Below are 23,141 nucleotides of genomic sequence, written 5' to 3'. Positions count from 1 at the left end.
GGATTCCATCTTCTCCCTCATCACAAATTAGATTAGACCTCTGCTCTCATGGAACGCAACAGAGAAGGTTGAAGAGGCAAAGGAACTAGAGAGCACCAGTAGCAATTCTACCTTTGCTGTCCCTCACAAACCTTGCATCAATGGCCCTAATTATGCCTCGGGTGAACAGCTTCAGTCTCTCTCCATTGCTTCCTGAGATCTACATCATATCTGACGATGGTCAATCTCTCTCTCCGTTGCTTCCTCATATCTACATCATATCTGACCGTTGCCAATCACCCCCTTTGTTGCGTCCCAAACGGAGATGCATCCCAAACAAAGAGAGAGTGAACACCTTCAATCTCTCTCCGTTGCTTCCTTAGATCTACATCAAATTTGACGATTGTCAATCACCCCCTCTGTTGTAAGATTCGCCACCCCGTTGAGGTTTCATCCCTTTCATCCTCGATTTCGTGTCTACACAAAAGAATATTCATGGAGTGCACCCTCCCTAGTTCGGTAAAAGCTTCACCATGTGGATAGCACCTTGGAAGGAATTTTGGTGGTTGTACAAGAGCAACTAGAGCAAGAGCTATGCCGCAGCAATGTGTGGGTCCCCTACTAGTATGCATTAAGAGATGTAAATAAAATTCCTAAAGGACAACGCTTTGAACTGTTTTTATGATTTCTTTTAGGCTTTTCTTCTTTTTGAGATTTCACGTGTGATATAGTGATGGTTGTTCTGATCTAACCGGAATGGTTAGGATGTGGTGTGTTCATAAGATTAGTTATTACTAACATCTTGAGGCACTCCAAGGTTAGTACTATTTCCTATGTTGCAATTATAGGAGTACGTTCACATGACCATTGACTCTTGGAGCCACAGCCATTTCCGATAAGAGACATACCGATTGCAACACGAGCGAAACCCATCGATGTTATCATACTACAAAATGCTCAATAAATACAAAGAGCTTTAAACCCAACCCTGAGCAACAAGGTTCTTCTACTTTTCATGGTCACATGCTACCTCAAGCTACCATGACTAAGAACCAAGTATTCCAGATACAAAAATCAACTTTAAAAAATGGATCAAACTAGGAATGATGGATCTTGCCGTCCACATACAGCTTATTCCTGAGACAGCAATTCATCAAAATACTGGATCTTGCCGTTAAAATACAGCTGATACTTCCCTGAGGTGACAGCAATGTCACTAACAAAAGACTTTGTGTCAAACAAGCTCTCTGTTTCATTAAATTTACTCGTGTAAGATGTTTTGTAGCAGTTATTTACAAAGATGGCATGCTTATCTCTGTGGTACAATGTTCACAATCGTAATCACCTATGACAAATATACTGCAAAGAATTGTTGAATGTATGCCAACCCAAACCAACTCAGGTTCTCATTATGCTTGAAATCAGCATATGGCTCACCGTGTCTTAGAAGACCTTAACACAACCAAAAATACTGGTTTCCAAGCACAGATAGCAATGCCACTATGCAGCATGCTGAGAGCCTTTGTTCCTAAGCACACATTGCTGATCGACACTTGCCCTGAAAGTAAAGCAAGGAATAAGAATCATTTACAAACCAACTGACAAACTGAAAATTGGCTCATTATACAAATTTAGGAGCCTTCACATATTGCATGTGTGTGTTCTCTTGTGCAATCATACTTTTTGATAAGCTTGAAAACAAACCTGCATGCTTCTGTAAACCTCTGGGAAAACCAGAAGTCAAACTGAACATACTGCTAAAATAAAGTTGAGACAAAGGAGCAGAACTTAATCACATGCAATTTGAATAAGCATGCAAATATAAAGGGCCTGACAAGATCCATCTTTATACCTCAGATTGGCTGACTATGGAGTGTTGGAAATTTTATGCCACCGTGACACAAAAATCCTAGAACCCCCGCCGTGGCACATATAATTCATGCTTGCCCCGCTTTTGATTTGCATCTTTGTAAGCATGAACCATCCTTTCTGTACGTTCATTATCATTATTTGCATCCAATTTTGCATCACTGTAACTATCATCCAAAACACTTGATAAATGCTCTCCATATATATAAGCCTGTGCAGAGCCATGGATACCGAATTCAAAGCTTCTGTTTGTCCTCGTTTCAAGTGACGCGCTTGGAAAGTCATCAAAAGAAGCTTCAAGTGCATCCTCGTTACCCAAAGCCCTAGGAGGAGGTCCCAATATTGATGCATTAGAGACATACTGAGGGCCTAATCTTTGCCACACATTGCTCCTATAGGGTTCATCCATGGAGTGACCAGGAATGTTGGATATCACCTCAGCAGCTGCCAATTTCTTCTGCTCTCCATGCCTTCTTAATCTGCTGCCTATAGTGAAATCTTTTGACATTGGCTTTTTCCTATCAGGACTTGCTGCAACATTGAAATCAGAATTGATGGAACCTTCATAGCGATAATTAAGAGCCCTGGATTGTGCACCTCCCTCCATGATCTCTTCCTCCATGTGCAAGTATTCATAAGAATCAGGTATATCATCCTCAATATCTCCCCATTTCTCTACCAGTCGTGTAGTATGACGTGTACTCCCCTCAACAGGATCTACAATCAGTCTAGAGCCTTTAATTGTATTTTCAAAGCTCGACTCTCTGTCAGGCTCTAAGTTCTCCTGAAAATTAGCCAGATTATTTTCATTTGATGACTGAATCTTGCTCTCTTTTACACGCTTTGCTTCAAAGCCATGTGGAGACATACCCAAGGCAAGATGGGACTGAAAATCAACCATAGAAGTTGGTGAATTTAAGTTTTTTCCCGGAGTACTGAAAGGTGAAATGTCGCCTTTCACCCTATTGTTAGATTTTGATCGCCTCTTTTCTTTGTTTCTGTCAGCAGCAGCACTTGTCTTCAGTTTCCCATTAATATCACCATGTATCCTGTCAGCAAAAGAACTATCAAACTGAGGGACTTGCAAAGAATTCTGATGGCGTATAACATCATTAGCTCCACCAGCAGTAGACCTCTCTTTCCTGTCAGAATTGCTCCAGGTATGTACAGGACTGGTAGCAAATTTTGCAGCTCCAGGGGGTTGTATGAATAAATTCTGCATGAAAACCTCACCACTGGAATCTTGTGCATGCCTCAATTGACCCGAATGAGTGCTACTCCCATGAGAAGAACTGCTGACATACATGGGAGCAGAGGGAGGCTCTGATAACCATGCGTAAGTTTTTTGCATCGGACCTTCTACTTGCTCAGAAGGTCTATGTTTACTTTCATTTCTATGAAACCCCTCATCGAGTCCAACATGAAATTGCACAGGAGGTGATGCAGCACCATGTTTCCTAGAAAAAGGAGTAGATGAAAGTAAACCATTGTCTGCTCGTTTGGTAATCTTGTTGTTCCTATTAGAAAGCATATTAACAGATGAAAACCTCCCTTGGCTGATGGGTGGTGAACTCTCAACTGGGAGTAAGGTAGGCGATTGAGAAGGGTGCCTGAGTACAGAGCTGCTGTCCAGACTTTTGTCAAATCCAAAGCCTGATCCGCAATCAAGCACACGTCCATGATCAATGGAGGTTGAGCTCCCGTGCTCTTTTAGCTTTCGCCGTCTGGTTAGGTCCACTACATCTGAGAATTCAATATGCCTCTGCTGTTTCTCAGTGTCAAAAGTGACCTTAATACCAGTATCTTTTTCTATGGGTTGTTCACCTCGCGACTCCACATAATGCACATAACGTTCTCCAGAAGCGCTCCTAACCACTGTCAGTTGACCTTCGTCTTCCCCTACTTTATTTAACCGCATGGTGATATGAGGATCTGAAACTGAGCCTGTAGAGATATTGCGTGAGCCATTAACTTTAAAGCTAGTGGATATATCAGACTCTGACATATTGCTTTGCTCATCTGAGCCCATAGCACGTGCACTTGGGGGCCTATAGATCGGCATAAACTGATGATGTTTGCCTCCAACTGTTCCTCGTCGATTACCTTCCAACGAACCCTCTGCTTCTGATAAGGCCAGTTGACCTTGCCAATTACCCTCACTGATAGGCTCTTGGAAGGGTGCTGAGCCACCTTTAGCTTGAGAAGGAAAACTTTTCTTGCTTTCAGTGTAACACGTGTGCTGCATTTCCTTCACATGTCCTTGAATTCCACTTTCAATAGGTCTTGTTTGTACAAAACCTTTCCCCTGATCGTTCCTGAGATGCCGTTTGCCTACGAGGCTGCTTTTATGATCCTGAGACAATTTCATCCAATATTAAATAGAAACCTTAATGAGAACAGTACATATTTGAAATCAAGTTACATTATCAAAATGCTTGAAGCATCTACATCCTAGCAACACAGTTCACTCTAAAGAAAACATGTAGCTATGCAAGTAAATACATGGGAAATAGAAACATCCATGCTACTTTCAAAATTTAAAAAAAATCCCTCAGTGGTTGAAGAGTAACAATCACAACTGGTTAAAAGGTAAAAATTTCACCACTGTAAGGAACACTTATATGAACCTACAAATTACTAAAGCTGCCGAGTCAGGAAACTGTAGTTAAACATTAAACTCTCCGGTAGGAGGCACTTGTCAAAGGAAATCCATGCAATGGCATCTAAAGTTTAAGTGATTTTGGGACTATTTTCCCAAAAATAAAGAGTTACCCGATGAGTGAGGCAGGGTCTCCAAGCATCACAGATTTTTCCCTCCTCCCTCCCTTTTCCTTGTTCAAGTTGGGTGTGTGCGTGTCTGTTGGGGGGTGGACGGGATGATGCAATAAGATGATCGAGTAAGCAGGAAGAAAGGAGGAAAGATTAACTTCATATTGTACAGCAAGCAAAAAGCTGTATGAGTTAACACTAGATCATTACATAAATATACCCAAGGATGCTGAGTCCAGATCCCAGGAGAAGGCTCACAAAAAAGTTCAATACAACTGTCAAAAGAACTTCCGTAAACAAGAATTGCTAGGATGCAAGAATCTTGCCCATGGAGCTTGCCCTGTTGCAAAACCATACAATCACCATATACAATCTAGGGAAGGCCATACATATGCAAGATATACCATAGATGATGGTATGCTAAAAAAAAATGGCAGGGTAGTAGTACTTAATCGGAATGATCTCCGGCCCATCAGTGCCATGATAGCCCATGTGCGAGACACCCAATTGTTGGAAAGACATATGAGCTCATAAAGCATATTCATGAATATGTCACCATATTTTTCATGTCATGTAAGTGAGGCAGAATGGGTGAAGGCACCTGGCTTTTTACAGCCATTAGAAATACCATTAGGTAGATGGGAGAGCATTTCCATGGCCACACACACAAGCAGGTTATGATTCTATCCTTGTGGTGGTTGACCATCATACCAATATGTCTCATTTCATTCCGACTAGAGAGTCAATAAGTGCTAAGTTAACCAAAGCCACACATAAAAGGTGTATGCTCCAAAGGGTGTCTACATGAAGAGGTGTGTACCACTTGTGAAGGGTGCATTGCAACGTTACAAATAGAAGTGTCCTCTTCATTAGCCTATGCCTCTTCGAAAGAGTTGTAGCTCCTTGTAGCTCTTGTGAAGGGTAGTGCCTCATGGACGTGTCCCCGCAAAAGGGCATACCCTTCCACAAGTGCCCATTCATCAATCCATTTATAAGTACGTTTTAGGAAAGGAATACATCACAGATCTTGATAGTACCAAAAGGTGGAGCAGCCTGAGACTATCACCACAACAAAGGTTATTGAGCCAAAGCAAATCTTGTAGCAAAGTTTCAAGAAAGGTACAAGCAACACCAAAGATTGTGCGCTGTCAAGTTCAAGAATCAAGGCTCGCATAAGGCACCGTGGTGAATGAAACTTTCTTTCATATGCCACCCACACGTCCTTTCATCATATAAGGAGGCTTTCATATAAGGAGGCTTTCGATCTTCTCTGTATGTTTCATCTTCAAACGAAGGCATCATGGGCATCATGACCATCTAGCTAGCCTACAGAAAGGCAAGACAACAAAACAAGATATTGACTGCCACTCCAGCGGTAGTAGAGTGATTCATTAGCTGAGGTTTGACATACGTATCATCTCTTAGAGTTTGGCATCTCATAGTAAGAGATTGTAGAAACACGTGGGATAGAATAGATGCATCTTGGAAGAGAAGTGAGAGCACAAGATGTAACAAAAAATGTTGTTCACTATTGATTCTGAGAGAGGTGACTCTCTCTTATAGAAATGGGGAGAAGGTGGCCTAGATCAAAGGCACCTTCCCTACATCAGTATCAATCAGCCCCTACATCAGTGGGACTGGCCTAAATCAAAGGAACCTCCCATGTGGGGGCCTTTGGCTTACATCATCACTTAGGTCACACACTAGACACATCATAGCACTTGATGTGCCTTTACAACACACACACACACACACACATGTGACTCCCCTAGATGCACACATGCACCATAGAGCAAGCCCTTGATCACACTTATCCCAACATACCCCCCCTCAGGGTTTGCCTCTTGCAATGTCAAGGATACATCTAGTCTCATAGTTTCTCATGCCATCTCATGGTGGTCAAGGTAAATCTATGGCTAGGATCTCATGCTAGCAAGGGTGCCCAAGGGTCAAGGTTTACAAAAATGGGATAGACCCCCCCAAATGGTTATCTCTCTTGCATGTACAAGGATTAATCATAGGACTTTGTGTGGACCTAGTTTCTCATGTCTGCAAGAGGTACCAGGGGATCAAACACACATCACATGGCCTACATCATATGGTGACCAAAGGTGATTTACAAAAGACAAAACATATGACATTATTTTTGGAGTACTACTCCAGGCAGAGAACCTCAAAATTTGACCAAGTGATGATAAACAAAAAATTCAAAAGACAAAGTGCTCAAAAAGCATAGTCTTTATCTTCTACCACCAAGTTTGATTCTTCATTTGTTGATGGAGTTCTTCCTTCAGCCAGATTTGCTTTGTTGTTGAAGTAGCCCTTCTTCACAAGAAATGCTTCATTCTCTTTGGAGTTGTTCTTCTTCATGGAATAACACATTCCCTTTTCCAAAAGGAGCAAGATATATTTGAAGCATTTCCCTTGTGCACCAAATACTGTGCGAAGATGATCCCAAGCTTCATGTGAAGTTTCAAAGCCATCAATGTGGTGAATGTATGAGTCACTTAATCCCAAAGCAATGATAGCAAGAGCCTTCTTGTCTTTGATCAACCAATTAGCTTCTTCTTTTGTAGGCTTCTTTTCCTGTCCATTCACAACATTCCATATCCCCTTTTTCATAAGCACAAACTTAGCTTTTGTTTGCCAAGTATGGAAACTAGTTCCATCAAACTTCTCTACTTGCTCGGGCTTAGTCATGTTTACAATTCAAGTACTCATCAATCATGGTCAAAGAGAATCACATAGTCATCATTCTAAATGCAAAGTATAAGGACACTCATGAGCTCCATGACTGAGTTCTACTACTCAAGTACAATCAAAACAATGAAAGTTTGCAGTAAATAATAGAAGCCCCAAACTTATGGTGATTGCTCAACACCCTTTAACCAGAATATGAAGAATTCTGCCTGCAGAGACCAAGGTAGATTGGAGGCCACAATTCGCATAGCTCGTAGCTCTATTCAAGGGGATTTTTATGCAGAAATAACACTAGTATACCAGACCAGGGCTACCAGCAAGAAGAGGCACAATGTTGCGCCAGGTCGCCATATAGAAGCTTAGTAAAATCGACTAGTCTTTTGTCTGTTTCTCCTCAAATGCTTAACCAAACGAGCTCAAACTTCATCAGCAGCTTGCTTGTAGTGTCGCCCAACTCGTGCTTAGAGGAATTTGGAAATGAGTGACCACAGAGGCGGAATTACACGATACATTGGCGGACTGTTTTCTTGTTGGCACAGGGGTGGAGGCACAATTTCGCGACAAGCTTCGAGCTGAAGGTGCGCCCTGCAGAGATTGATCTACAGCACAAAGGGCTTGGAGAATGGTGAAACGACGAGGGAGAACAAGCTCTCACAAATTTGGGAAAGAAATGGTGAAGATGGTAGAAGCTTGAAAAAGTCTAAGAATCCTACTAGGGAGCATCTAATGCTAGGCTAGGCTAGATCTAGAACCTAAAGCTCTGATACCAAATGTAGAAACACGTGGGATAGAATAGATGCATCTTGGAAGAGGAGTGAGAGCACAAGATGTAACCAAAAATGTTGTTCACTATTGATTGTGAGAGAGGTGACTCTCTCTTATAGAAATGGGGAGAAGGTGGCCTAGATCAAAGGCACCTTCCCTACATCAGTGGCAATCAGTCCCTACATCAGTGGGACTGGCCTAAATCAAAGGAACCTCCCATGTGGGGACCTTTGGCTTACATCATCACTTAGGTCACACACTAGACACATCATAGCACTTGATGTGCCTTTACAACACACGCACACACACACACACACATGTGACTCCCCTAGATGCACACATGCACCATAGAGCCAGCCCTTGATCACACTTATCCCAATAGAGATGGCAGTGTGCCCACTCGGAATGAGGAGTAGGAATAGGGGACTTCTGGCCTGGTTCAGATTGGCTGATGGAAGCTACCCTGACCCCTGGTTAGGGCTGAGTTAAGCCCAATTGGACATCCAACTAGGTCGGCTCAAACTGAACTAACCTGACCCTGGTTGGGCCGGGTTAGGCCAACCTGCTGGTCAGTCTGTCAGCCAACCCTTGCTGGCCAACCAGGCTAGAGGGGGGGCATATAAAAGGTCCCTCCCCACGTATCTCATATTTGAGGTCACTTGGAGCACTACTCCTGACCAGCCCCCTTGGCTCTGGTTGTAGTCTTGGATCTAAACAGTTGCTATTACCTATTTCTCAGTGTCAATCCCTCTCTATCTCTCACTTGCTTCCGCAAGTGCACAACTCTCACATGGTATCAAATGTTATCGCCGATGAGGGACCAGGATAGTGCAGCGCTGACGCAGATCTGCAGGCTTTGCTACGTAGATCTAAGGCAATGCGGACAATTGATTGCTGATTGCAGAGCTTCTGCAAGGCAACGTGAAGCAGAGGGATCAGGGAACAATTCGGAGGTATCTGCCCAAGGCATGGAGTCTGGATATATTCTGCTGGTGTTTGGAACAGCCTTCGCAAGTCGCATGATTTATCCTAGGGGTCGACTCTTGGTGGAGCCAAGACAACCTGCTGGGATCAACATAGTGGTCAGCAGCACAGCCGTAGGAACCTGCTTGGGATCGGCGATTGACAAGCTATTACAGAACGGACTGAAGCAGAGAAAATAAGCGGCTCTTTGCAGTAGCCTGTTCCAGTCATGGACAGCATACGGTCGGATTTCTGATGGAGAAGGCTGCAATGTCGCCTCTTCTTCTTACTTCCTATGCCCCCATCCATCCTTCCCACTCGTGTCTTCATCTCTATGGACTGTTTTATGCCAGGATGACAAGAGTGCTGGCACCCAATGGTAATGAGAGTAGGTTATTCTCTCAAACTTGTATAGACCTTGCCAGTTAGAGCCATGGTCTATGGAGCAAGAAAGGATAGGAGAGTTCGTTGTCCATCATAGCCATCACTACCAAGCTAGCCAGATAAGTGACTCCTCCAATCAACAGTGGTCACTAGCACTAACACAATTTCATTTTGGCATTGATACGGGAGCAATCTACAGAGGAGGGGCTACTTGCACCCAGTATTGCATTCTTGCACCCTCACGTGTGTACAACTCTCTACGAGGCTAATCCTTATGCCTAGTTAACCCATGCAAACAAGCAAGAAGACACAGCTTACTCGTTTGTTATAGAAAGCATACTAATAAATATCCACGAGACTTTTTTCCCATCACAACCCAAAGCATAAACAATTATCCCTGCTAAGACATAGTTGGCTTGCTCTCAATACAGGATTCCTGCCCAAATTCCAATTACAAGTCTACTCTGCTGATTTGGCTCTTCCGGTAAACGCAATTCATGCTCTCCTTGATGCAAACTAGAAAATTCCATAGACTGTGTTGGGGTATAGGCACATTGCCACCCCTTTATTAAAGTTAAGACATCTATGACTGTCTTAAGACAGTCATAGGATAAAACCTAATCCTAATAAAACTAATGAGTTTGTGGTGTGGCTCATCACTTCACACCCGCACACTTGTGTCTTCTCTCTTACTCACACTCTCTCCCTCTTGCTCTTCTTCCCCCTTCAGGCCCTTCAACTTGTATCAGAGCCACCTTTCCCCTCTACCCTTGCCTACCCACCCCCCTCGACCTCTACCTAGCCAGCAGGTCAGACAGCGCCGTACGGACGTACGTTGTCCGTACATCCGTACGGACGGGCGTCGAAGGCATCGCAGCGACGGCATTGCATCGCAGGCGCAAGCGCGGGCTCGGGCGCGGGCGTAGAGCAGGGCACGTCGCGGGCGCGGGCGTAGAGCAGGGCAGCAGTTGCTAGCTGCTAGCCTGCGCAGGGGCAACCTGTGCACAGCACCAGGCTGCGCGGAACCAGAGCGCGCAGCGCGCGCTCAGGTACGGACATCCGTACCTGCTGTACGGACTCCGTACAGGAGCCGTACATCCGTACGGATCTACACTCCGCAGGTACAGGGAGCTGCATCAGGGAGACCGTCGAAATTTTTTTGTCTTCTCTCTTCTGGGATTCTGCACATGTGCGAAGGTACATCAAGTACAGCAGGCAGAATTTTTTTTTTGTGGGAAGAAAAGAAGGAGAAAGAGCTCTCTGCTCTTGATTCAGGATCATCTTTCAGTTCACAGAACTGTGTTTTCTTGAAAGTACAGCAAGTACCTTCATTTACCTCGTGCTTGAGGTGAAGAGAACCACAGTGTGTGGTTGATTGCACAGTTGTCTGTTTTCGTGAAGGAAATGCCTTGATTTTGCAGAGGACTTTTATGCTTTTACTGGGCTTGAATCTCAGTTTCTGGGTGAGCAGATCATAGGGCTTTTGCCTGGCAGTTGATGCTTTGTATGCCTTGAGGTAGTGTGGTGCCACAGAGCACACATTTGCCTCGATTTCCGCAGTGTCGAGGTGACATTTTCTTGCAGGTCACATTTCTTGTGCAACACTCAAAGAACCTCAGTTGAGCCACGCTTGGCCAGGGCGCATCGAGTTTACTCGGTCCCTAACTGTCCATCGTTGACAGTGCTCAAAAGGTTCCTCATTGAGTGTTTGTACGTTGGGATCTGTGTATGTCATTTCTACACAGGACAGTATATGCATTACACTGTTGGTTGATTTTGTCAGAGAGATTTTCACATTGCATGCTACCTCAGTGTTGAGGTGTTCTTCACTTGGTTCAGGTGTCAGATCAAGGGGCTTTTGCCCAGATTTTGTTTGATAGCACTTGGGTCACCGACAGAGATCTTCAGATGCATTTTATCCCCTTGGCAGAAGGGTGATTGCTTGGGATTTATCCCATTTTCTGTTGCAGGTTTTGTGACAGGCTGAAGTGTCATTTTTTTTGGGTGTTTGCCAAGTGGTTTATGCATATTAACTCAGTGCAATACCTCATCTGAGGTGGGAGAAGTGATCAGTACAGCCAGTACAGCAGTGTTTACAGCAGTGTTTGTGCCTTGTCAGCTGATTATGCACTGTTAAGCACTTGTTGAGCAGCTGCAGCAGTCTGAAATTACTGTTTTTATGCCTATTTGAGCACGGTACAGTGTTTCAGAAGGTACAGTAACTGGGAGAATTTTCTGTTTTGCTGCAGATTTCCTGACAGTAAAAAACAGCACTATTGTGAGTGCTCCTGGCTCTTGATAGAGCAGGTTTTTTCTGAGAAATCAGAATTTTTATTCTGTCTTTTTTTTTACTTCCAGGGAGTCAGGTACTTTCCCTATCTGATATGGCATCAGGGGGAAGTGAATCTTCAATTCTGAACATAAAGAAACTGGAAGGAGCACACAATTATGCATTATGGGCAGAACAGTGCTTGAATGTACTTCTGTTAAAGAAGATTTCTAAGCCCATAAGGGTGAAGGGTGTCAAGCCATCTGACATGGCAGCTGATGACTGGGAAGAGCTTGATTTGTCCGCAAGGGCAGCTATCATGCTCACTATTTCTGACACTCTTGTGTTCAATGTTCAGGCTGAAAAGACCTCTTATGGTCTATGGCAAAGGCTAGAAGAATTGTATGCCCAAAAGAGCTCAGCCAGTAAGGTTTATTGGTTGAAGAAGCTGGTTGATCTTCGCATGAAGGAAGGTACAGCTATGACCTCACACTTGAGTGAGTTCAATGCCATCTTTACACAGCTGATTGCACAGGGATTGAATCTTGATGAGGAGTTCAAGGCTACTTTCTTGCTGTGTACCCTCCCTGAGAGTTGGGACACTTTCAAGACCACCTTGTCAAATTCGAATGTCACTCTTATTTATGCTGATGTAGAGAGCTCTCTCCTTATGGAGGAGATGAGCAGGAAGAATAATGCGAGCAGCAAGTCTTCAAATGCCTTGCAGGTACAGGATAGAGGCAGGACTCAGCAGAAGGGGAGATCTGCTAGTAAGTCCAAATCCCGCAGTCAGTCCCGTGGCAAAAAGGATATTGAATGCTTTTATTGTGGCAAGAAGGGACATGTGAAGTCTAAGTGCTTCAAGTTCATACGGGATCAGAAAGCCAAGAAGGCTGAAACAAAGGATGCAAGCAATGGAAGCAAAGGCAAAGGCAAGGCCAAGGCAGATGACTTGGATGCAGTGAATGTTGCAGCAACAGGACAGTGACAGTGACATACATGATGTTTTATGCTCTTCTGCTGTAATAGCACATGCTTTGGTTATTGATGGCCATGACATGCACACCTGGCTCTTGGATTCAGGTGCTTCTTTTCATGTTACTCCTCATAGGGAGTGGTTTACTTCCTACACAGGTACTCATGGAGTTGTTCATCTTGGGAACAACTATGCATGTCAAATTGCAGGGATTGGCAGTATACAGATGGTATTTCCTAATGGACGCATATTCATGCTTGATGGTGTCCGTCATGTGCCGCAAATCAAGAAAAATCTGATTAGCACTGGCTTATTGGATGACAGTGGTTACCACACCACATTTGGGGATTCCAAATGGGTGATTACTGATGGCCACGCTGTAGTGGCTGAGGGTTTTAAGAGTGATACCTTGTACCCTCTTTATGTTTCCAGTGTGGGTAATCATGTTGTTGCCATAACCGAGCTGCCAAAGGTTTCATTGTGGCATAGCCGGTTGGGACACATGTCTGTTAAAGGAATGCAAGAACTGTCACGTTTGGGTTATCTGCCGTCTCTTTCTTTTTCAGATTTGCCTACTTGTGATCATTGTATATTTGGCAAGCATTCTGTGACTCCTCATAAGAGGAGAACTCCCCAGAATAGAGCACCGCTTGATCTAGTACACACTGATTTGTGTGAGATGCCACAGTTATCACTAGGGGGTGCAAAATATTTTATTACTTTCATTGATGATGCCACACGCAAAGTGTGGGTCTATTTCTTGAAGCATAAGGGCGATGCCTTAGATGCTTTCAAGAAGTTTGTCGCTCAGGTTGAGAATCGGACAGGTCGTAGGCTGAAATGCCTCAGATCCGATAATGGGGGTGAGTATGTGTCACATGCTTTTGTGCAGTTTTGCCAAGCTAAGGGCATCAAACAGGAACTCACATCCCCTCATAATGCATCTCAAAATGGTGCAAGTGAGCGGATGAATCGAACTATTCAGGAGAAGGTTCGATGTATGTTGTCTTATGCTGCATTACCCCATGGCTTTTGGGCAGAAGCCGTGCAAACAGCAGTTCACATTATTAACAGGTCGCCAAACAAGGCTTTGGAGTTGAAAGTGCCAGAGGAGGTGTGGTCTGGCAAGCCACCTTCATACAAGCACTTATGTGTATTTGGCTGCGAGTGCTTTGCTTATGTACGCAAAGAACTGTGCACCAAACTGGATCCAAAGTCTATCAGATGCATCTTTATGGGTTATGGTGACGAAGGTGAAATGGGGTACAGGTTATGGGATCCCGTTAAACGGAAGATTATACGCAGCAATGATGTCATCTTTAAAGAGGATAGTGTACACAAGGAACCCGTGCAACCTGTGGAATACAGGAGGGTTATTTATGATGATGTTGGACAGCAAAGAATGCCCATTTATATGCAGCAGCAGGCTGCTGCAGATAACCCTGTTCAAGAGGGTATACAGGCTGAAAATTAGCCAGATAATTTTGCCAATGATGCACCACTGGATATGCCAGCAGATGGGGCTGTAGAACAGCCAGATATGGTGGTACAGCCACCCGTCATGCATGAAGAACAGGCTGGACAGCAGCCTAATCCGGAACATTTTGTTAGGAGGAGCACCCGTGTACAACGGACGTCTGCCAGGTTTGTTCCAGGAGCCAATAATGTGGCTGATTTTATCATGCTGACTGATTGTGGTGAGCCTTCCAGCTTCAAGGAAGCTATGGGAAGAATAGAGAAAAAGAAGTGGGAGAAAGCCATGCAGTCAGAAATGGACTCCCTACTTCAAAATGATACATGGGACTTGGTGCAGCTACCTGCAGGCAGAAAGGTTTTGCCATGCAAGTGGGTTTACAAAGTCAAAGTGGATTCAAATGCTTTACCGAGGTATAAGGCCAGATTGGTTGCCAAGGGATTTAAGCAGGAGAAGGGCATTGACTTTGATGAGATCTTTTCCCCTGTAGTCAAGATGACTACTTTGAGAGCAGTGTTAGCTCTTGTTGCTCATGACGACATGGATTTATGTCAGATGGATGTGAAGATAGCTTTTCTTCACGGAGATCTCCATGATGAGATCTATATGAGTCAGCCAGAGGGATATGCTGTTAAAGGGAAAGAGCAGCTTGTGTGTAAGCTCAAGAGGAGCTTGTATGGACTCAAGCAGGCGCCAAGAGAATGGTACAAGAAGTTTGATGCCTTCATGCAGTCCCAAGGGTATCATAGGTGTGAGACCAATCATTGCTTGTACACCAAACGGGCAAAGGATGGCAGTTTGATGCTACTCATTCTATATGTGGATGACATGCTTATTGCCAGTAAATCTCAGCATGAGATTAGTGCTTTGAAGAAACAACTGCATAAGTCTTTTGACATGAAAGACTTGGGTGATGCAAATCATATTCTTGGCATGCGGATTACTCGTGACAGGTCCAAGGGACTTTTGTTTCTGTCACAGAAAGAGTACATTGACAAAGTACTGCAGCGCTTTAAAATGGAGGGGGGGAAGTCTATTAGTACCCGTTGCCTCCACATTTAAAACTCAGCAGTAAGGACAGCCCCAGATCAGATGATGATAAGGCTGAAATGGCCAAGGTTCCGTATGCATCTGCAGTTGGATCTTTGATGTATGCCATGGTTGCCACTCGTCCGGATATTGCTTTTGCGGTGGGAGTCATCAGCAGGTATATGGCAAATCCAGGCAAGAGGCACTGGGAAGCAGTGAAAGGTGTCTTGAGGTATCTCAAGGGTACCAAAGACTTGTGCATATGCTATGGTAAGCACGATGCATTGGTGCATGGTTTTACAGATTCAGACTATGCAGGGAATGCAGATAACCGGAAGTCTACTACCGGTTATATTTTCACATTTGCAGGAGGTGCTATATCATGGGTGTCTCGGTTGCAGAAATGCATTGCACTGTCAACTACTGAAGCTGAATATGTTGCAGCCACTGAGGCTTGCAAGGAAGCAATATGGCTTACTCGGCTGGTGGGAGACTTGGGTATTACAGGAGATATGCCAGTTTTGCACTGTGATAGTCAGAGTGCTATCATGTTGGCAAAGAATCCGGTCTATCATCAGAAGACCAAGCACATAGATGTGAAATATCATTTCATCAGGGAGGTACTGGAAGACAAGCGACTTGAGCTTGTGAAGGTGCATACTGATGATAATCCTGCAGATTTGCTCACTAAGAGCTTGCCTACTGAGCGGTTTGCACATTGCCGCCACATCATGGGATTAGGATGAGACCATTCTTATTTTATGGTCTTGTATACAGTAACTGTATATTGCTGTAATTGTTATTCTTTTCTCCCCTTTAGGCACATTGGCCTTTAGGTGGGAGGTTGTTGGGGTAAAGGCACATTGCCACCCCTTTATTAAAGTTAAGACATCTATGACTGTCTTAAGACAGTCATAGGATAAAACTGTCTTAAGACAGTCATAGGATAAAACCTAATCCTAATAAAACTAATGAGTTTGTGGTGTGGCTCATCACTTCACACCCGCACACTTGTGTCTTCTCTCTTACTCACACTCTCTCCCTCTTGCTCTTCTTCCCCCTTCAGGCCCTTCAGACTGAACATATATACATTGCAACTGTCAATTAGAACAAGATTTTTTAACTATTGAACAATTCAAAGAACAACATCAAAGCTTGATTTGATACCAATATCAGGGCCCATACCTAGGGGTTTGGTTACATGTGTCCATGCGCTCTTCTCAATGGTTTGATAGACTGGAAGATTCTAACTCACAGCGATTACCCTAAGGCCCTGACCCTGCGACCTACACCACCGAGGAAGTTAGTCCAAATACTTAGACATGTGTCCCATATCACGTGCTCCTTCCACAAAGCTACTACTCTTGGCTAGCTACCTCTCCCAAAATGTGACTAATAATGAGCCCTTAGCTTCTATTTATAAGCCTAGCTCAACTATATTTAACATCCAACTCTAATTGTAAGAGCTACGCCTTAAATAGTCTAGTTTTCCATAAAAGGGCTTTTCCTAGAAGCATTCTCCATGGAATATAAATCTCATTCATGCTAGCTCAAGTGTCAACTCTAGGTTATTCCTAACCCTACCTTCACATGCACCCCAACCCTCCATCTCTACCAATGCTAGACTAGCCTCGGCTCAACCATCACTATTGACAGCATGGGTAAGACCAACGTCAAACCCTAGATGCATCCAAATTTTTTAGATCTTCCAATCCAGGTTAAGCCGTAGTTAGCCATTGGGCATGTGACAATTTCTATTATCACACATGGCTGCAAACCCTACGAAGTACATATTTCTTGAAACTTGGCACATATCTTATATTTTTTGAGATTTCCTGTTTTAAGTCAACAGGTAGATAAATACAATGCCCTACACACCCCTTGAATATGAAGATTAAAGACTGAAAGCAATCCCGCTGACCGATCATGTGCTTATAGCGAATGATTCTATCAACCAAACACTATCATTTGTGCTACTGGAGACTAGGCTCCTTTCATACTGCAATATATAGATGCTCACCCTCAAGCTGAATCTGCAAAGCATGTTGGCCTTCATACGATTGCATAGCTCTCCCAAATTAAGGTATAGTTGCCTTACAACAAGTGCATGAACCACAACTTGTGGCTACACATGGCTATCATCCTCACATCAGCCAGCTGCTCATCCAAACAAATCATGTGCTTCATAAAATCAGCTGCAAACAAGTATTCTGACACATAAATGATGGACTAAATGTTCTTTTATTTTGGAGGTTTCTAGGCTGCATGCATACTGGTTTTTAGCTTAATCATTGCCTCTCATAGTGAATCCTTGTCTCTCATAGTGGAGGTTTCATGGACTGCATATCCATACTGTTTTTTAGCTTGATCATTGGCTCTCATAGTGGCCTTTGCCACAGTAATGCATTTTCCTTTCTTGGACATCTTCTTGGGTCATTGCTAGATCCCTCAGCCTTGGTCTCATAATGGCGTAGTAGGCTACAGTAATGGCATCTACCTTTCTCGTGCATCTTCTAGGATCCACTACTAGATCCCTCAACATTATCCTCCATGTTTGCTGCTATAAAAGGGTTTTTCTTTTTTTTTAAGTTTGCTTTTGCCTTTCCCAACAAGGGCCTAGTCAGCAACATTGCAACACTCCATGGAATGTGTTATCTGTTCTTCATGATTCAGCCTCCCAATCATCTCTTCCATGGCAGGTAATGGATATGGAAAACCTTGCTATCATATTAAGGTGGAGAAACAAGATGTAATATCCTGGGCAAGCTGCCGAGGAGTTGTGATGACGGGAATTAAGATGTTATCCTAACTGTCTCAACAATCATTGCAAGATACTCTGTAATATATTATATGTTGGTGAGCTGATTAGAGAGTGATCTTTCTCTCATCCATGATGAATCGAGCTGACTCTTGAGCTGCAGCACCTTGCTTCCTTGTGTTGCTAATCTCGACTTATCCACTAAAATTTTTCAACCTTGAGCTGAAGACTTTGGACTCACTATAAGGTTAAACAGTGGGAACGTTACATTGCTTGCAGCTATAAACTTTGATTATCCATTCATGTCTGTCAACCTTCCATGTCCTTGGAATCTAATTGTGAAAGCATGTTCATGGTGAACTCCAGGACGTAAGTTAAATAGTTCCCCATGTCATTGAGCTTTTCTTCACATGAGGCACATCATTTGATGCCTACCTGCAACAAAAAGGCATATCCCTAGGCTGCTAAAGCAGAAATGAGATTAGTACCTTACCAAAAGGTTAATCCCTGATGTGCATCTGCTGAAACCCATGCTGCAGTAGCTTTTCACCATGTGCCATGCCCCAACTTTCAAGAGAGAAATATGCAGCAGAAAATACCTTCTTTTATGCATAGGTGTGTTCCCACAGCAAGAATTGACTTGCTGAAGGGCTGTTCTTTGAATGTGTGAGCTTGAAATGAAGAAAGCACGCTATTTGCTAATGTGACTGGCTCTAAATTTACAAGTGTGCCCTGGAAATTGTAGAGGAACCATATTTTATATTAACCAGCGTCACATTCTAAGTCCCCCAAACCACGAGCTATGGGACCCTAAAGAGCCCTTATCTGGAACTAGTGACCGTAAGTATTAAAAATAATAATAAAAGCATTATAAGCAATGAGGGTGTTATCCCAACAGTCCCTTTGTAATGCAAAATGGTTGCACACCCAATAGGGTAGATTTAGGACTTATTGGCATCTATATCTGCAAAGTGGTGAGCATGATTGTAGGCCTCTATGAAAGATTTGACATGCAGCCCACTTTAATATCTTGTAATTTCGTCTCCTCCAGCTCCACTTGCGTTCAAGTTCCAACAAGACACCCTCGATTGCTTCCACGGAGTGTCATTAAGTATGGGCAGCCTCTTGTACCTTCATCTCCTTAATTGTATTTGTTAAATGTTAATGGGAAGGCAATTAGGCTAGATGGATCCCTCCCCTCCATGTGCTTCCAGGACATCCTCAATTGCTTCCACAAAGTACGTTGCTAAGTGTGGGCGCAAGCTACTCCGTAATCCATAAATTAACTACACAAAACGAATGTTATGAGAATTACTAAATGCGACATGCACTCTCTTGCATAGCCTTTGTAATGAAGGGGGAAATAGGACTATGTTAGTGGTTCTTTAGGTGGGAATTGAAGAGGGACTATGTACCCCATCCACGCCTCATTTTGTACTTTTTGATGTGACATCTAATCCTATCTACTCTCCCTCCTTGCAACCTCCTCTCTCTCTCTCTCTCTCTCTCTCTCTCTCTCTCTCTCTCTCTCTCTCACCTCTTCCTCTTCCTCTTCCTCTCTCTCTCACCTCTCCTCCTTCCTTCTCTCCATCTTAGCCTCTCCTCCTTCTCCACCTCTTGGCTGCCTCTCCACCCTCCCATTATGGGGGGGAAACTGGTGCTCCCGCTCCCGGCTGAACATTAACACTAAGATCTACACCCGTACCCCAAGAGAATGGGGGACAAAGCCAAGAAAGACGAAAATAACAACAACAAAAAAAAGCAAACGACACAACTGAATTTGGAGGATGTGAACACGCGTTACAACCGAAGTGGACTCGGGGTAAACAGCAAGGCAAAGGTAGGACCCGCCTCAACTTCTTCAGCCTCTATCTCTACCTCAACCTCAACCTCAACCTCAACCTCAACTCCCGCTACAGTGTCAGTTTCGTTTTTAGCCCCAACCTCAGCTCCCTCTATCTCTATCTCTACTTTGACTTCACTCCCCGCTTCAGGCCCAGCTCTAGTTCCAGTCTCAGCTCCATCTACATCTACGATCAGTGACATACTCATGCCCATGGCGCCGGTTGTTGCTCCCTTTCCCTCTTCTCCTGTTACAGCTCTCGCACAGCTTATGACCCCTACTTCGGAGGTGTCATACACTGTGCCGCATTACGCTTCACTCTCCCCTCTCCCTCTCAATCAGCCCACCCTCCCACATCCCGTTGGGACTGCCTCATCCATTCCACTGTCATCTCCGTTCCTCACTCAGCCACCGTCCAGTTTTCGAACTCAGTCCCACTCTTTCATGCCACAATCACCACAGTTTCAGCATGGACATGGGTGGACTGACACACCAGAGGCCCGTGAGACCCTACTCACGGAGATACATAGTTTTTGTGAGCGTGAGATGGAGCTGGCTCGCTTCGCACGGGAGCAAGTCCGCTTCAACCAGGAGCAGAGCCGCATCATACAGGAGCAGGCTAGGGCCATTCGGGAGCAAGCGGGTCTTATTCAGGGACTCAGACAGGATATCATGCAGCTCCGATAGGAGGTCACAGCCATACACACTGCCCTAGGGAGTACCCCGGTGGTCGAGGCACAGATTGCGAGCATGCAATCTGCTATTGAGGAGACTTCCGGATGGGTTGACGTGGCCAAACGCGAACCCGCAAGGGTCACCATTTTGGCTACCCTCATGAAGCAGCAGCAGCAGAGAGCCAGTAAGGCTCTCAACATCAGAGTACGCAAGATCCCACGCACTGAGGCTACACCGATGGTAGATGCGACTGCGTTCGTGACTGCTACCCTGGGTGTGGCTGAGCACAAGATAGAGAGGGCATGGCGGGTGGGGAGAGATCCCAACCGAGAGTAACCCCTGATCATACGATTTCATGACACTCAGGCACGACTTTCAGCTCTACGACGCAGGTCAGTCCTTCGAGATCAACCAACGATCTCTGTGGATGAGGACCTCACACCTCTACAGGTTGAGGAGAGGCGCTCTTTGCTGCAGCAGCGGGATCAAGCCCGAAAGGAGGGAAAGTGGGCAATGGTACGAGAGGGACGACTTCTTACAGGCCCCCGTAGAACACCTGCCCCCTCCCCTACATAGGGAAGCGGGGCCTATGAGACTCAAATATCCGAGACCCTGTCCTGCACCATTTGGAACTGTAATTATACCTTATGGTCAGAACCAGGGAACTTCTCGGAATCCTATACAGGCCACGACATAGTCTTCTATACAGAGACACATCAGAGTCCAGAGTGCCCTCTCCCAATAGTCAGCGGATATACATGGGAGTCTGCCTACAGAGATGAGACGAGGGGTACAGGAGGAGTTCGAGGTTCATGTGGAGTTGCAGTCCTTTTCAGATCCACACTTCGGGGGATCATTTCAGTAGAGCCGAGAGATACACATTCCAGATTTCTTTGGATCCGGATACGACACATGGACAACCAGGATCTGTTTATCGCAGTTTGCTACTTCCCCCCGGAGACCTCCCACTTTGCCAGAGATATTCGAGGTGATGATGAGACATCCCCATTTGCTGCCCTTTATCAGTCCATCGTTGACTTTTCTAGCCGCGAGAAGTCCTTTTAGTGGGGGACTTCAATGCGAGGACAAGGGCCCGTCAGGTACCACTTCTTGATTTCAGAGATGATTCCACTCTACTGGCAGATGTTGACCTTGAGGAGGTAGGTATGCTACGGGCTTCGGCTGACAGGCGAGGTCCACTCTCATCCTATGGACAGGCCCTATTAGACCTAGGCAGAATACATGATCTCATTATCTATAATGGTCTTGACAGATGGCCCGCTTCAGGTGGTTTCACATGCTTTCCACATGGGGGGGGCTCCAGTGTTGATTATTACATCATGGGATCCCCTGTCTTCACATCTCGCATTACTGACTTCACTGTAGCACCTCTCCCCCCGGGGGCTGATCATAAATACATTTTCTTTCGCATCTCCACCTCCCTTCGCACAGCACCTTCCACCCCACTCAGTGCTTACTCCACCTACCACGATATACGCTTTGATCAGGATCACTCACCTTCTTACTCTGGCCGTCTGTACATACTTCTCGCTTATATTGACTTCATACCCCTTTTAGAGGATCGAGCTGCCCTTGTCACCCGCTCACTACACGAGGCTGCCATTCACGCTTTTCCCCACACCACCCGCTCCACCCGCCCACCACCCCCTGGAACCGTACCCTATAATAGTTGGTACGATGATGAGTGTAAGGCCTTATGCCGTCAACTCAGATTCGAAACCAAAAACAGTCTTCCGAGCTCACCAGATGCGCTACGTGAATAACGTAGACTGGTACGGAGGAAGAAACTAGACTTCGTTCGTCGAAATGAGGAGGAGCTACTGAACATTGTAGGCCATCTTTTGGTGGTTCTAGTGATGACCTATAGGCCATGGTATGTGCCTTGTAGGTATAAGTGTAGGCACTTATAGTGTTAGTGCCTTCTATGCCACATAGGCCACTTAGTCCTATGTGACACCTAGGACACTTAGTCCTAGGCCTAGATACAAGTACTTTGTTGGAACCTTATCTATCAATCTAAGTTTGACGTGACTTCTCTTCGACTCGTCCTGTACCTGCACTCTCACTTTCTCTCTTCGTTTCGCACCTACAGTGGTATCAGAGCAGGTTTTTCTCTAGCCTTCCAGCTCTCCTCAACCCCAAGCCTCCATTGCTCTTTGGAGATTTTTCTGCCCTGCTGGTCGACAAGCAGGCATCGTACAATCCGTACCTTCCGTACAGTTTCTGCGTCGTGCAGCCCTTACGTGAGCAGATCTGCATCGTCGCCGTACATCCATCGAAGGACGCCGTACACCCGTCGGCGCCGTACTCTGCTCCGTACTTCGCGCCGTACATCCGTCGTACACCCGTACCTGCAGTTCACCGTACGTACAGTGCAACGATAGATCCGTCGTACTTTCGTACCGTACGCCGTTTCGTACCTTCGCCGTATAAGGTACCTATGCCATACAACTGTACCTGCGTAGGAGTACAAGGTACTTTCACCGTACCTTCAGTCGTCAACAGTCTATACCAGCTTCCCGTACTACGTACCTTCAGTCGTCAGCAGTACAGCTTCATCTGGGTATTTCGTACAGATTCACCATAGGTTCTGTACCTTTTTTTAGCATTGGTTGGAAACAGGTCCTTGGTCTCACTGCAGTCATCTATAGACATTTGCAGATTTGG

At 44.9% G+C, this 23,141-nt stretch overlaps 1 protein-coding gene across 3 annotated transcripts in view; it reads right to left on the bottom strand.

The window, feature by feature from the left end:
* Positions 1-1,224: 1,224 nt before the first annotated feature.
* LOC147903464 (uncharacterized) overlaps positions 1,225-23,141 on the bottom strand; it is a 42,794-nt gene continuing 20,877 nt past the window's right edge. For 2 of the 3 annotated variants that reach the window (XM_087399110.1, XM_087399120.1), the window contains exon 4: positions 1,225-4,201. In XM_087399110.1, the coding sequence (XP_087255236.1) occupies positions 1,889-4,201 (2,313 nt within the window). In that variant the 3' untranslated portion in view covers positions 1,225-1,888. The remainder of the gene's footprint in view (positions 4,202-23,141) is intronic. The other variant, XR_015543712.1, reaches the window with a different exon arrangement.

The sequence above is a fragment of the Dipteris shenzhenensis genome, chromosome 3 (assembly GCF_047967505.1).
Source record: "Dipteris shenzhenensis isolate YYH24624 ecotype China chromosome 3, Dip_SZ_1.0, whole genome shotgun sequence".
Lineage (NCBI taxonomy): Eukaryota > Viridiplantae > Streptophyta > Polypodiopsida > Gleicheniales > Dipteridaceae > Dipteris > Dipteris shenzhenensis.
The sequence above is the reverse complement of the archived record's forward strand: the minus strand, read 5'-3'. Positions and strand labels throughout refer to the sequence as shown.